The sequence below is a fragment of the Hordeum vulgare genome, chromosome 7H (genome assembly GCF_904849725.1).
Source record: "Hordeum vulgare subsp. vulgare chromosome 7H, MorexV3_pseudomolecules_assembly, whole genome shotgun sequence".
Classification (NCBI taxonomy): domain Eukaryota; kingdom Viridiplantae; phylum Streptophyta; class Magnoliopsida; order Poales; family Poaceae; genus Hordeum; species Hordeum vulgare.
The window spans coordinates 124,325,328-124,340,860 of record NC_058524.1 but is presented as its reverse complement, the minus strand read 5'-3'; the positions used below and the strand labels follow the sequence as shown (position 1 = coordinate 124,340,860).

The window sequence follows — 15,533 nt, the reverse complement described above, 5'->3', positions numbered from 1 at the left end:
CAAAAGATATAGTCGACCGTTGCGAAGGTTGTCAGTTCTATTCAAACAAGTCCCACAAGCCAACGTCTGCGCTGAAGACAATTCCTCTTGCTTGGCCATTCGTCGTGTGGGGATTAGACACAGTCGGACCATTCAGAACAAGCCAAGGAGGATTCACCCATCTGCTGGTAGCAGTCGACAAATTTACCAAGTGGATTGAAGCCAAGCCTATCAAGAAGCTTGATGCCCTTACGGCCATTAAATTTATCAAAGACATCATCGCCAGATACGGGGTTCCACACAGCATAATCACCGACAATGGCACAAACTTTGACTCGGACAGGTTCAAAGGTTTTTGCGCAGGCCAAGGTATCCGAGTGGATTTTGCATCCGTGGCACACCCCCAAACAAACGGGCAAGCAGAGCGGGCGAATGGACTTATTCTTCAAGGGTTGAAGCCTCGACTCCTGCGAGAAGTTGGGCATGCCGCCGGCGCATGGATCACCGAGCTGCCTTCGCTGCTGTGGGGCCTCCGCGCAACTCCGAATAGATCGACAGGGTGATCCCCGTTTTTCCTCGTTTATGGAGCAGAGGCAGTCCTTCCGAGTGACTTGCTTCACAACTCTCCATGAGTCGAACTCTTCTCCGAAGCCGAAGCATAGCAAGCCAGGCAAGACGGAGTGGACATTTTAGAAGAGGAGCGCGAGATGGCACTGATCCGTTCGACAATTTATCAACAAGATCTGCGGCGATTTCATGCGCGGCACATCAAGAGCCGCACGTTCCAAGCAGGCTACCTGGTGCTCCGAGTGGATCAACAGAGACCACACAAGTTGGCTCCCGCCTGGGAAGGACTGTTCATCATTTCTAAGGTGTTGAACAACGGAGCATATTGACTCTACAACCTCAACAGGGAAACGGACAAGCCGCGAGCATGGAATGGAGATATACCGAAGCGCTTCTACACATAAACGCCGACGGAGACAATGTAAAGAACAAGTATCATCGAAGTAATACAAAGCAGATTAATTTCTTGTCGATTCAAAATTCTTCCGCGTTTGCAGACTCTGGTCTAAAAAACTAACTCCGAGTGTGCACTAAAAGTCACACTCGGGTACTTAGCTGCAACCCAGAGTCGCCTAAGTAAAAACTCGCTCTGAGTGTGCACTAAAAGTCACACTCGGGGACTTAGCTGCGACCCAGAGTCGCCTAAGTAAACAACTCGCTCCGAGTTTGCCCGAAAAGTCACACTCAGAGACTTAGCTGCGACCCAGAGTCGCCTAAGTAACAACTCGCTCCGAGTGTGCACGAAAAGTCACACTCGGAGACTTAGCTGCGACCCAGAGTCGCCTAAGTAACAACTCGCTCCGAGTGTGCACGAAAAGTCACACTCGGAGACTTAGCTGCGACCCAGAGTCGCCTAAGTAACAACTCGCTCTGAGTGTGCACGAAAAGTCACACTCGGAGACTTAGCTGTGACCCAAAGTCGCCTAAGTAAAAACTCGCTACGAGTGTGCACTAAAAGTCACACTCGGAGACTTAGCTGCGACCCAGAGTCACCAAAGTAAAAACTCGCTCCGAGTGCGCACTAAAAGTCACACTCGGAGACTTAGCTGCGACCTAGAGTCGCCTAAGTAAAACAACTCGCTCCGAGTGTGTGCGAAAAGTCACATTCGGAGACTTAGCTGCGACCCAGAGTCACCAAAGTAAAAACTCGCTCCGAGTGTGCACTAAAAGTCACACTCGGGGACTTAGCTGCGACCCAGAGTCGCCTAAGTAAAACAACACGCTCCGAGTCTGCATGAAAAGTCACACTCGGAGACTTAGCTGCGACTCAGAGTCGCCTAAGTAAACAACTCGCTCCGAGTGTGCATTTCAAGTCACACTCGGAGACTTAGCTGCGAACCAGAGTCGCCTAAGTAAAAAGCTTCCTCTGAGTGGACACTCGAGATACACTCGGAGGCTTAGCAGACCCTCATTGAGGCTCATGTGGATGTGAAGACAACTGACAACTACATGCTCCGCATGTTTGCCATTGGCTTCACCAGGAGACGCCCAAACAAAAACCACGAGTCAAAATCGTGTAAAAAACAGAACTCAGCGAAAGAAGAGCAAAAGATCCGATTCGGATTCAAATTGGATCTACGATCAGTCGGCTCGGTGTGAATCAAGTTTATCCACACTGAACCACGAATGTACCGGCCAACAACAGTGGCCAAAGTTTAATACAGACTCCACTCGGCATACCGAGGTAAATGTGCGTTCAGCATAAAGTTTATCAAGCGTCGCCGGGACTGGCAGGCTCCACAAAGGTGTCGAGGTCGATTCCATCTGCAATCCGAGTGGCTGTGTCGAGGAAGGTCTCCATGATATCTTCAAATCGAAGCTTCTTGGTGTTGGCGACCTGCAACGTCTTTAGCTTGTCTTCACGGGCTTCCTTGCACTGCACTCGGACCAGAGACAGCGCCACGTCCGCACCACACCGAGCGGCAGACTTCTTCCATGCCCGCACTCTGCTTGGAACGTCCTCCAGTCGAGTCATCAACCCCTCTATCTCGTTCCGGGAGTCATCTCCAGGCCACAGCTCCTTGTCGATTCGGCCGACAACTCCTCTCAAGTGACCAATGAAAGGGCCCACCATGTTAAGGCGAGAATTCACTCGGAACATGTCCCGGTTAGCTTCATCGCCAAGTGGAACATTCGGAACAAGCGACCGTTCAATTTCGGTTGTTTCGGCCTCAACGTCCCGACAGAAATCTGCAAAGAAAAGACAAATAGAAAATAAGCGCGGAGTGAACTCCAAAGCCAAAAAGCACTCGGCAAGAACTTACCACCAAGCAGTGCGACCATCTTCTTCGCCCAGTCGCCGACGTAGTTCTCCTGCGCTCTGCACCGAGTGTTCATTACCTTCAGCTGGCCCATCCATTCGGATCTCTCCCTCTTCATTTTTTCTACTTCGGCTAGCAGTGCCTTGTTAGCCTTTCGAGATTCCTCCAAAGATTTTTCTCGTTCAGCGAGAGCTTTCTTCGTGCCAGCTAGGTCATTTGCAGCTACCTCCAAGTCGGCAGCAAGTTGAGTCTTCTCAGCCTTCAGAGCATTATAGGCCGATCCCATTTCACAAGTCTTCTGGCAAAGAGACACAAAGGGAGGATCAGCCAGATTCAACAAGGAAAAAGTCTCGACAGATATTACAAAACAATAAAAACTCAATATTCTTCACACCCCGGCCGATGCAAGCAATCGACAACGGTCTCGGGGACTACACCCAGTGGGTTCACTGAGAGTGACCCCACTGGTATGAAGCTCGAACAGGTCGGTCCCATTGAGCTCCATAGCAAACCAACAACACTATGAGATTACTATCACTCGACCCGAGTAACACTACTATCGGGGACTACACCCAGTGGGTGCACTCGACGTGCCCTCACTGGTACCATTCGGGCAGATCAGCTCTGATCTGTACAGATTATGGAAAATACATATAAAGACAACTGCCGGCGCAAGCACTCGGCAGAAGTCTCGGGGACTACACCCACTCGGTTCACTCGGAGTGAACCCACTGCAAAATCATCCTACTGTATCCGAGTATCTCGCTGAATGTAAACACTTACTAGCGCACTTACTCGGATATCATCCAGAAGCTCCAAGCTCTTCTTGTACAGGGATGCGATGGAGTCATATGCTCCCTTGGCGTGGCCCACCATCAGCTCTACTTGTACCATGGCGTCCTTGGCAGCTCCTACTTGATCTTCCGGGAGGCGTCGGGCATCATATTGAACAGCCGACGGACCCGGCGTGGCAGAAGGCTCCCTGGGCATCCCGAGCTCTCCTCTAGTCGGTTCCATCGTGAGGGCCACCGTCTCAGTCGGCGGCACGTTCATGGCGGGATTGGCAGCAGGTTGGATAACCCCAGGGACAGGCGCCAAAGCTGGTTCCGACCTCCTTTGGTCGTCGTCGTCCAGATGGATCACCTCCGAAGGAAGCCCGACTGAACAAAATAAAATTACAGAAAAAGGTCAAGATCAAAGACAGCACTCGTGAAACAGTAATACAGCTCTCGGAGTCGTGACAACGTACCTTGCTGGGACGTGGCGGCGTTATCAGTGTCCATGGGATCATCGTCCTGGCGCGGCAGAGAGGTGGCGGAGGTAGCAGCTCTGTTGAGTGAAATCCACTCGACGGATAAACATGAGTTCCCAAAAATAAGAGTTCAATCGGATACTGAAGGAAGATGCAAGAGTAAAGATACTTACGCTGAGGCGACCGGAACAGCGATCCTCATCCGGGGCAAGGCTTTCCGAGGTTTAGACCCGCTGGGCTTAGCCACCTTGGACGGCTGGTTCACGGGTTCGGCAGAAGCACCCCTGGTTCTCTTCACACTCCGAGCACTCGGGGCCACGGGAGGAGCCGGTGGAGCAGCGGGGTCATGACGGCGCTTGGTTCGGTGCTCCGGTGCTCCGGTGGTGAGGGTGGAGCACCGGGGTCATGACGGCACTTGGTTCGGTGCTCTCCACTCTCCTCCTCCTCCTCTTCCGTCTCCTCCTCCGTCTCCCCACTGTTAGAGACGTACTCGGCGCTATCCGCGCTGCCCTCCATGCTGCCTTCCTCTTCCTCGACTGGATTCCCATTCGAGACTGCAGAATGCCAGTTCGTCCACTCCTGCACAAAACACAGTCGACAACGTCAGTCAGCGAGACAAGAAAAGCAATAAAGCTGAGAAGGTTAAAAGCACTCGATGACATGTACTCACCTCATTCGGAGGAGGATTTTCGGCGCGGAAGGCCTTCACCCGCCGGGCTCCCACAGGGTTATCACACGTGCCCGTGATGCTGCGGACCCACGCACTCACAGTCTCCTCGTTCACGTCTTCAGGATGAGACCGAGTGGTATCCGAAGGCCCCGTGTAATGCCACATAGCGTGGTCTCGGGCCTGTAGCGGCTGGATGCGCCGACCCAGAAAAGTCTCCAGCAGGTCCATGCCGGTGACTCCCCTCCGGACGACAGCTATCAGCGCGTCGACCAAAGGCTGGATCTGGGTTCTTTCTCCCTTAGAGAGCGCTAGCTTCCTGGGAGGGCCCGGACGGTCTAAACTGAAGGGTGGCAACCCACTCGAAGCATTCGGGCAGGCAATGTCCTGGCAATAGAACCAGGACGATTGCCAGTTCCTAACCGACTCGGATAGTTGAAGGGAAGGATAACTACTCTTTGTTTTCTTGTGAAAGCCTAAACCCCCGTAGAGCTGGAGGATGTGTGTCTTATCATCCGACTAGCTAAGCTTCTTAACAGTTTGGGATCTAGCGGAGAAGACATATTTAAAGAGCCCCCAGTGGGGAGGACATCCTATGAAGCACTCGCAGAGGGTGACGAATGCGGAAAGATGAGCTATCGCATTCGGAGGGAAGTGATGGAGCTGCGCCCCGAAGTAATTCATGATACCTCGGAAGAAAGGATGGGGAGGCAAGGAGAAACCTCTGGCCACGTGGCTGAGCAGCAGAACGCGCTCCCCCTCCTTCGATGTCAGCTCCGTCTCGCCTTCCGGCAGCCTCCGGGACTTGTTGGCGACCATGCCGTGCTCCACCAGCTCCAGCACGTCGTTCTCCGTCACCGAGAAGGGGAGGAAGTCCCCCTGGATCCAGCCCGCCGACAACTCCCGCTGCCGCCGCTGAGTGGAGGCCGCCCCCTTCTTCTTCTTCTTCGCCTCGAGCTTGCTGGTCTGTCCCTTCGTCATGGCGAGGGCGACGGATCCGCGGAGAAGGAGAGGAAGGAGGTGGCTAGAGGTGCGCAAGGAGTTGCGGGAGAGGGCGAGATTAACGGGAGGAGGACGAGCAGCGCAATAGGAAGGACCGCCGCGAAAGCTTTAATAGGCCTCCGACTGAGTCACCTACAAGTGGCCCAGGATCTTATCCTCCCAACTGGCCGCAAGATTAGTGGAGAAGATAACGGCGCGGTAATCGAGGAGGCGAAACCTACTCGATGGCGGTGTCGTCATCCCCGCTGAGCGCGCGGCAACCGAAATTTGAGGATCCCGGAAAATCCGGCGCTGTCAGTATGACCGGTCACGTCGAAAGATTCCGCGGAAGCATTCGATCCCTCACGGTTCGTTTCACTCGTATATTCACTCGGATCACTAGCTGAAAAGATAAAATGGATCGAGGCAAACAATGCTAAAGTCACCTCAATACCAGTCGGTTCCAAACTTCACACATCACTTCATCGTTCCAACCCCGATCCATTCGGGGACTAATGATGGTGTTATAGTCTGAGGGTAGTGTCATATGTCTGTCCTATAGGTCCTATCCAAGGACTATCCGTCACACAAGACAAATCCCTTTGACAGTTCCGACTGAACTGAGGGCGCCCCCATCATCCAGTCGGCGACGATCCACTCGGAGCATATCTAACGTACCGACTGGAATTTACTCTGTACGTCGTAACCTCCCAGGAGGGCAACGGTCATACGTTTTCATACACCATTATTAGCATTTAAAGCTTACGTTACTTGTAAAGTAAGCGTTTACTCACCACTACTTCACCCCTGTCCACCGTGCCATTATGAAGGGCAACGCACTCTATATAAGCCGTCCTTTGCTACTGGTACGGGGGTTGACACTTGCTGTAATCCCACAATACACTCGACACAAAGCTTTCAAGAGCACTGAGACGTAGGAATTTTACCTCCACTGTAAAGGGGTCTGAACTCATACATCCTCGCCATAGCTAAGACTGTGTCCATATACTTTCGTACCCCATAATTCTACTGTCAAACTTATATCCACGACAGCGATATTTCTCACATGTAGTATTAGCAGGGAAAGAAGTTTGACTAAACCTCTATACTCGTGCGACGTAGAGTGTTTTGTGCAACTTAGAGTTGACACAGATGCCTACGTAAAGAAGGCATAATAAGCAAACCTACATCCCTTCTACATGACCGCATTGCAAGCTAAAATATTCCCACGAAACATTCCTTGCTCGATCAGCGAGTTCGGTGCAACCGCATGCACGATACGAGCGGCGACCTGGAGATGATTAACTTAAATCATGTGGGTTGCACTGTGGACATTAGTGCGCGATCGCACTGATCATTAACGAGGTCCACACTCCACACCGCCACAGCCACTTTATTTGTTACACGTACGCACGCGCACACTCTCCGGCCCGGTGGCGTGCCACGATATTCGCCTCTTTTTGATTTTTCTTTGGAATAAATATGGGTTGGAGGCTTCTCCTTAAAGCACCGGCCACCGGGGGCGTCCATGTGAAGCGTGCAGGGCAGGGCGGCCAGTTATACGTTTATGGAAATATATTCCGCGATACCAACTATCACATGATACCATGTACAAAAAGAATCATATTTACATGTTTCAAAAAATTCTAAGAAAAATGTGAATGCTCACAAAACACATTTCTACCGACCCTAAAAAAATCAGATTCAAATTCAAAAGACGCATTGAGAATATATTTTTTTTTACAAATTCAGCATGAATAATTCCCCTATTCACCCATGGATTTGTCTTTTTTTTCATTTCTCCGTCATATTTTGATTTTGGATTTGACTTTTTTATAGATTGTAGGAACATATCTTGTGCACATTCATGAAGTTTTTCTGGATTTTTTTGAAACATCAAAGTTTGAGTTTTCAAACATGGGGTCATGGAATTATGTGATAGTTGGTAGCATGTGATATCTTCCCAATTGGATAGGCTCTTTTCCTTTTTTTGCCAAGGCCATGGCCATGTATTAAAATAATCTAATCCTCACAAGGCAACTCCAAAAGAAAACATGAATTGCAATAAGTTCCTTGGAGAAGCCAATGCTATCTTCCTTCCTCACACCAGGGAAGCGCGTCGTGAGCCATGTTCGACGCGTCGACTAGAACTCTGCATTACTTTCGAAGCTAGCAAGAATTTAAGTCCATGATTTGAAAGTCATCGTGCAATGTCAAAAGACGCCCGCGGACCATCCGTAGATCGGATCATTGTCTTAGAGAAGAGGAGAGGAGAAGGGCTAGACATGATGAAGACGACCACCACCTCCATCAACAGGGACAAAGTGTTTCAAGCATCCGCATCCTCTAAAAAAAAGGGTTAGCCTTCCTCTGCCTCGCCGATCCGGCTCGTCTCTGATTGCTTTAGGGCCATGGGGTGTGCTGAATCTAGACCCTTGCCGGTGGGAGGACTTCTTTCTTGAATGTTTTCTTTGAGTTTTGTGAGGGTTTGTCTCCCGCTCGTGAAGATGAGACGACGACGATCGATGTAGACCGGGGTAGTCCAACAATATACATTTACGATTGTGTTTTCTCAAAAGGAAAATATTTGCAATGTAAGTGGAGGCGTAATTACTTACAACATTTATATGCATTTCCCATGGCAACAACAAACTTGCTACATGGAAAAATCCAGGTTATAGAAATTGATCGTTCACATTTCAATCCCCGAGTCTCACCATAAAAAGAGAGAGAAACAAATGCAAAGCGCATCTCTTCCAAACTCGAAATTAACATACAATTCACATGACACTATCATTGGTTAGGCCCCACCTTCGATGCCCTTTGGACCGTGGTGGTGCCAAGGACCTCGACTGAGACGACACGAGGGACCCCACTCTTATTCTTGTTAGGTTCGGTGTCTTGGTTCTGGTGGTGTGGCTACGACGATGTCCCTAAATAGGACTAGTATCTTTAACGTTTGATTACCATTCTGATGGTGCGTCTAGCATCGCTGGGGAGCGTGTGGAGTTGTGTCTCCGTTGGATCTTGCGGGATTTAGTCAATGCTGGTCTTCTAAGGATCTGATTGGATCCAATCTTTACTTATATGCTTACATGTTTGATCCTCCCAACCTACGACTCTTTTCATTGACGATGGTTGCTGACCTTGCGCGTCGATCATGTGGAGATGTAGCACCAAGACTTCACGACTTTCTATAGATTTGCCCGAATCCGATAAGGAAAGTCGTTGACGGTGTCGCGTCTTCTTCTCGCTCCATTGCTTGGTCGTCGGTAAATGATCCATGGACCTGATTGTATGTGTAGCGGCATGATTGCCTCATTATGAATAGACTCGAAGTTTCTCCCCAAAAAAATAATGATGCATCTCACATGCCATTAAAACATCTACAAATGGACCTCTCAAATGATCCTTCATACGTTTGTGGACGTGCCCGGTCAGTGATCGGACAACAGAGAGAAGGAAAAAAATGACCCAACCGGACCCATCATATCGTCCCTATATTTCCGGACTGTCCGCAAACTCTCATATCCATCTCAAACATGAGGAGAATATAAGGGCTCGCGGATGCGCCCGGGCATGTCCGGTCAGCCCGTCACATAGGACGTGACCTCACCCCGGACCATCTTTTTTTCTTTATTCATTATTTTCTTTTTCTCTCTTCCTATTCACCAATCACGTGCAAGTGACCGGACATATAAGGAAGAGAATAAAAAGTATGAATGCGTGAATGGATCAATAAAGGACACGCCTGATCACCGATTGGGCATGTCCACCAATATTTATGGGGTTGGATTTGTAAGGTTGGATTGTAGATGCTCTCGCCGAAACAGTGATAAAATTGTAAAAAAGCAGCCAGCAGCAACAGCCTTGCCACGTGCCGAAGAAGATTTCCCCCACAAGATACCTAATACAGCGGTATAGCTCTGAAAGAAAAAATGCCCAGGACAAAAACAAGAAGCAAACACCGGCATGTGAGCCGCGAGAGCAATACAAAACTCCAACAACAACAACAAGGAGTGGCAAATTAATCAGGTCCCTGCACACAACACTGTCAACACAGCAGCACGGCGAGCCAAGCCAACAAGGAGTAGTAATAAAAATGAGAGGCGGATCGAGTCGTCGCCGTCGTCAGTTTAAACAAACGGCGTTCCGCGCCGGCAGCCGCGCAGCGCCGACCCCGTCGTCACGGGCCCAAACGGCTCCTTCCGCTCTAACCGCGCCGTCCAATCCCGGCCGTCCGCTGGCATCTGAGGCCCTCCACGTGTGCGCGGCGCCCGCCCGTGTGCAACCCCCCGGTGCCACCAACCGTTTACCGCAGCGGATTAGGACACGCATTAATACGGCTACGCGCACCCCCCTGCCTGGCCCCGGGGATCAGAGGAGAGGAGGAGTGTGTGCGTCACGGTCACGGTCACTACCACCGACGCCGCGGCCCAAAAATAACTAGGCGCCCCCACAAATCGCTCTCCCACGCCTCCCTCCCTCTCACCCCCTCCCTCTGCCCCGAGATCCGCCCCGCCACCCCGCCCGTCTCCGGCGCCGATCCTCCGACCCCGCCGCCCATTCCGGCGCCTACCGGTACCTGTCACCGACGGCGGCACGCGCTTTACCGGCCTGCTCCTGCCGTTCCTTCAAGGAGAGGAGCCGATCGACACGGCGCCACGCCCGGGCCGACGGGCGGTTGCTGCTCGTCCGACGACGCGGCGAGGGCCGTCCGCGGCCGCGTTTCTGTCACCAACGTCGCGGCGCTCTGGGCAGCGGTGGAGTGACGGCGGGAGAGGCCTTGTTTGGCGCTGCATTGGGTGGGAACGGAGCCAGGGCCAGGCGGGCTCCTCGAGGCGGGCGGCGGGTTTGAGGCACGGATGCTTGCTGCTGCAGCTGGTGCCGCCAAGATTGTTCTGCTCCCGTCGGTCCATGGTCGTTGATGGCGTGGAAGGCGGCCATGGGGGGTAAGGCGGCGGCCGGCATCGGAGGCGACAAGCTCAAGTGCCCGCCGTCGTCCGCCGCGCGCTCGCGGATGAAGCTCTGGATGGTGCGCGCCACCACCACCGTCCTGCTCTGGACCTGCGTCATGCAGCTCACCGCCGTCGGCGAGACGTGGGGGCCCCGGGTGCTCAAGGGATGGCCCTCCTGCCTCACGGCCCCCGAGGAGGCCGCCGCCGTGCGCCCGGCCGTCGTCGACAGGGCCGCGTTGCTGCCGCCCAAAAGTGAGTTTCATTCTTCGCTCGCTAGCTCGCTCGCTTTCGTTCGCCCTGTTCGATCCGCTCCGTGTCCGAATGCTGTTCCTAGGACATTGACAGGCCGCCAGCATTTCGGTGTGGTACATCCTTCCGAAATCCACAGCGTAGATTTCATCGACCTGGGGATGATAAAGATTGGTGGTTGGCGTACATTTTGCTCTTCTTCCCGTGCTTGCAAACTCGCGTAGTTTAGCTCCGGCGATATCATCAGCCTGGGAATGGGATGATAAAGATTGGTGGTTGGCGCACATTTTGCTCATTTTCCTGTGCTTGCAAATTCGCGTAATTTAGCTCAGGTGTTGCGGATTCATTCCGTGGTAACGCTGTTAGCTGCATCCAAAACAGTAAATTCATCATCTTTTTTAAGCTGGACATGTGGTGATCCCGATTGCAGAAATTGGGCAATGTCGGATCTCCTTTCGATTGGTGCCTTGGTGGGTCAGGAGCAGGTCTTCACTATTCTGGTCGTTTGCAGTTGCAGCCTACACGATAGATTCATGTTTTGGTTCTTTCCATGTTAGGATCACACTTTTTAGGCTGGTTGAAATTGAACACTTGAATATGCTTTTACTGGTGGCAATCATTCATGACTCCAACCGATGTTTTGGTCCCTCATAATTATGATGCCCATCATTTTTTCACATGGATAGAAAAGGAAATGCCCAGCAGCTTTTGAGTAATTGTAGCAACGTTTTCTGAGTTAACTGTATTGGAACTTTTGTTTCATTAACGTCGTGTAGACTACTTTTGGTAGTATGTACAATTAGATTGTGGCCCTTCGTTTTGTTTGCACACTGTATTCCCATTGTTAATTATGAGTCTTTTCCAGCATGGAAAGTTACATTTATATGACTCGAGGGACTGCTAAAGTATGTTCGATTTCCCTGTTGCCACAAATACGCAGTGTACATCACTGCATTAATTATTGCTTTGTTTGTTATTAGTACATCCTTGCCTTGAATATCTAGGAATCTGCTATAACTGTGCTAATGGTTTATTGCTGTCATCATCGTCCAGGAATTTACAGGAACAATGGTTATTTGATGGTCTCATGCAATGGTGGTCTTAACCAAATGCGAGCTGCTGTAAGATGTTGGAAATCTCTGTTTATAATTTTTGCAAGTAATGTTCTTGGCAACCATTGACTCTTAACATTGGTTTCTTTTCTCCATGTTTTGTTCTATCAGATATGTGACATGGTTGTAATAGCAAGATATTTGAATGTCACTTTGGTTGTTCCAGAGTTGGATAAGACTTCTTTTTGGAACGACCCGAGGTACAGTTTGGCACCTTGATATTATTTTCAATTGCCTTTTTTTTCTTGAGCTACTATCAGACTTTTCCTTTGGTGTTGATCCATTCTGCACTGCAGTGAGTTCCAAGATATATTTGACGTCGAACACTTTATAACCTCCTTGCGAGACGAAGTTCGCATCTTGAGAGAACTGCCTCCAAGGGTGAAGCGAAGAGTTGAACTTGGTATGTTCCACTCAATGCCACCTATCAGTTGGTCTGATATCTCCTATTACCATAATCAGGTATGCTTCATGTCACATTATGTTAAGGCTGCTTTGGAGCATCAGATTTGTTGAATAAGCTAATAGTTGTAAAAATTCGATCCAGATTCTTCCATTGATTCGGAAACACAAGGTTCTGCATTTGAATAGAACTGACGCTAGGCTAGCAAACAATGGTTTACCTATGGAGATTCAAAAACTGAGATGCCGAGTAAATTATGCCTCTCTGAGATTTACATCCGAAATTGAAGATCTGGGCAAGCGTGTAATTAGAATACTTCGCCAAAATGGCCCTTTCTTGGTTCTTCATTTACGTTACGAAATGGATATGTTGGCTTTCTCTGGTTGTACCCAAGGGTGCAGTAACGAAGAGGCAGAAGAGCTCACAAGAATGAGGTGAACATTTTGGTATTATTATCATTTAATTCTTCTTAGGACAATGCATGTTTGTAGCGTGGGCTGTTAAAACATTCAATTAACTACAGCTGTCAAATCATTGTTGGCATTTTAGGTATGCTTATCCATGGTGGAAAGAGAAAATCATTGACTCGGACTTGAAAAGAAAAGATGGGCTTTGCCCATTGACGCCAGAAGAGACTGCTCTTGTCCTCAGAGCATTGGATATTGATAGAAGTATGCAAATATACATTGCAGCTGGAGAAATATATGGTGGAAGACGCAGGATGGCAGCTCTCACTTCAGCCTATCCGAATGTGGTATGGACATAGTGAACATGCTTATTTGTTTTGTCACACGTGTATTATATGGAAATTTCTCACGTCATCTTCTTGATTCACATTGCTTTAACATTGACTTACAGGTGAGGAAAGAGACACTTCTAGAACCTTCTGACCTAATGTTCTTCCAGAACCATTCGTCTCAAATGGCCGCACTGGATTACATGGTCTCTTTAGAAAGTGATATATTTGTTCCAACATACGATGGAAATATGGCTAAAGTTGTTGAGGGTCATCGCAGGTATGCATTGCAGTTGGTCACATACACTACATATTTTATTTTTGTACGCACCCCAAACATTTCCCTGTCTCAACTGGAATGCACCACTGTCTTGATATTGGTCGACTCATCTTTATAGTTGGCTATTCGTTCAGCTAAATTCTATGAAGTTGTGTACTTATATGCCTTGTGTCGCTTGCTGCATGCAGGTTCATGGGTTTCAAGAAGACGATCTTGTTAGATCGGAAACTCATCGTCGACCTAACGGACCAGTACAACAACGGTTCGTTGCGATGGGATGAGTTCTCTTTGTTGATCAAGGCTGCCCATGCAGGGCGGATGGGATCGGCCTCGAAGCGGACAGTGATTCCCGACAGACCCAAGGAGGAGGACTACTTCTATGCAAACCCCCAGGAGTGCCTGCAAGATCCCGACCGCCTACGTACATCATGATAACCAAACCGCCACCCCTGTCAATATTTTCACCCACCTTATACCATTCTTTCCACAGACACAGCCGAACCTTGAGGCCAGGTTCGTCGTCTTTATTTTGAAGAAACCGAAAGAGGGGCCGGCTCGGCTCCATAGATGTAAAACTCGGGGAGGAGGTGGACGTGGGTGTTGTATATCTTTGGATGTAGCTGCCTAGCTGGTAAATACTCTACACGTTATAGAATGGAGGGCGGATTCGTTCATTCCACTGGAATAATGAGGAGTCATACCTGAAGATACTCTTGTATAGATGGTGATAGAGTCTACTACCACGAAGAGGAAGGGTAAATTTAAGTGAGAGGGAAATGGCCGGATTCACTTGTCTGTCTGATCTTCTTTTGGTTGTGTAACATAGCAGTTGTTCTTCTCCGTAGCCTCCCCGTGCTTCCTCCCCGTCAGGCAGGGCTTATTTTTTTTGTCAATCAAGTTGCTGAGAATTGTATACTACAGTGTTTATTGGATCTGATATGGATGCATACCGCCTGTGTCTGTGTGACACGGTTACATGTGGAAGAATGTCGCTTACCACTTGGTACAGTTTTATTGAGCCGTTGGTACATCGAATCACTACATTGGAGCTGCTGCTGCTGCCTGTTCACACGCACGTGACCATGTGAGCTCCTGATCTGCGCCCTGATGTAGTACGATTAGGAACTCCAGATATTCATATTTGATGAACATTTTTCATATTCACTGTAGTACTGAAATGGTTCTTCAATTGCCATGTTGATTTCTCGTTTACAGAGCTAGTATATTATTGTTCTGATGCATTTTTTTTGTTTCTTTTCTTGTTTACTGTTTCTGAGATTCTTTTTTTTTTGGCATTCTCGTTATCTCGTTGGCTCATGTTGCCAGTGGCAGCTGCAGACTGAATGACCGATTAGCCGAAAGGCTTTTACCAGCAGCCCGGTTACCATTGTCTGTTGTCACGTGCAGTCGGCTGCATCATTTGGTTCTGTCTCCCATATGCTTCCGGTTCCATAAATGGGAAAGGCTACTGCTGGGAAGAGTGGTGGTTTATTTTATACAAACTTCTTTTTGTGGTGATTATACATACTTACTGTACTTGCGAAACAAGCACACTAGGCGAAATAAAATAAAAACATGTTTCAAGTATTTTAGTACTCCGTCATAAAATAAGTGTCTTAAGCTTAGTACAACTTTGTACTAGAGCTAGTACAAAATTGAGACAGTTATTTTGGGACGGAGGGAGTACAATAGAACGACAAAAAACTACTTAAAACGAAGCTAATTACTCACTCTTTCATCCTGAGAAAGGATTACTCACTCTTTCATCCTGAGAAAGGATCTTGGCTATGAAAGAAAATGGACGTAAAAGAACTTCGAAGTATGGAGATATATCTCCTAAAACTTGGGAAGTATTGAGATATATCTCGTGGTCCCAGAACTGGATCTCTCCCGTGCGAAAAAACAACCAAATAAAACCAGATCAAGTAAGGTTTTTCTGTTTGTTTTTTAAGGGTTACCAGTATGAAGGCTAAGACGAGAGCATTGTGGCCGTTGTTTTCTCACAAACCTTCTTTATTTCAGTGAGTGTGATTCATCGACACACACATACACAAAATAAAATGTGCGACGCCGCAATTAAAATCCGCA

The 15,533-nt window shown here is 49.0% G+C and overlaps 1 protein-coding gene across 1 annotated transcript; it reads left to right on the top strand.

The window, feature by feature from the left end:
• The first annotated feature begins 10,083 nt into the window (after positions 1 to 10,083).
• On the top strand, positions 10,084 to 14,429 carry LOC123409656 (rhamnogalacturonan I rhamnosyltransferase 1-like). The gene is made up of 8 exons (XM_045102519.1): positions 10,084 to 10,917; positions 11,968 to 12,035; positions 12,138 to 12,226; positions 12,323 to 12,488; positions 12,574 to 12,863; positions 12,979 to 13,183; positions 13,288 to 13,445; positions 13,634 to 14,429. Exons 1-8 carry the CDS (start codon positions 10,635 to 10,637, stop codon positions 13,875 to 13,877), a joined length of 1,503 nt encoding a protein of 500 aa, XP_044958454.1. The 5' UTR covers positions 10,084 to 10,634; the 3' UTR covers positions 13,878 to 14,429.
• Positions 14,430 to 15,533: the final 1,104 nt, after the last annotated feature.

What these genes read in the sequence shown, in the direction of transcription:
- LOC123409656 (XM_045102519.1), top strand. Translation starts at nt 10,635, where the DNA reads ATGGCGTGGAAGGCGGCCATGGGGGGTAAGGCGGCGGCCGGCATCGGA. An exon ending in TCTCCTATTACCATAATCAG is followed by an intron (nt 12,489 to 12,573) that starts GTATGCTTCATG and finishes AATTCGATCCAG; the next exon opens with ATTCTTCCATTGATTCGGAA. An exon ending in CTTCAGCCTATCCGAATGTG is followed by an intron (nt 13,184 to 13,287) that starts GTATGGACATAG and finishes ATTGACTTACAG; the next exon opens with GTGAGGAAAGAGACACTTCT.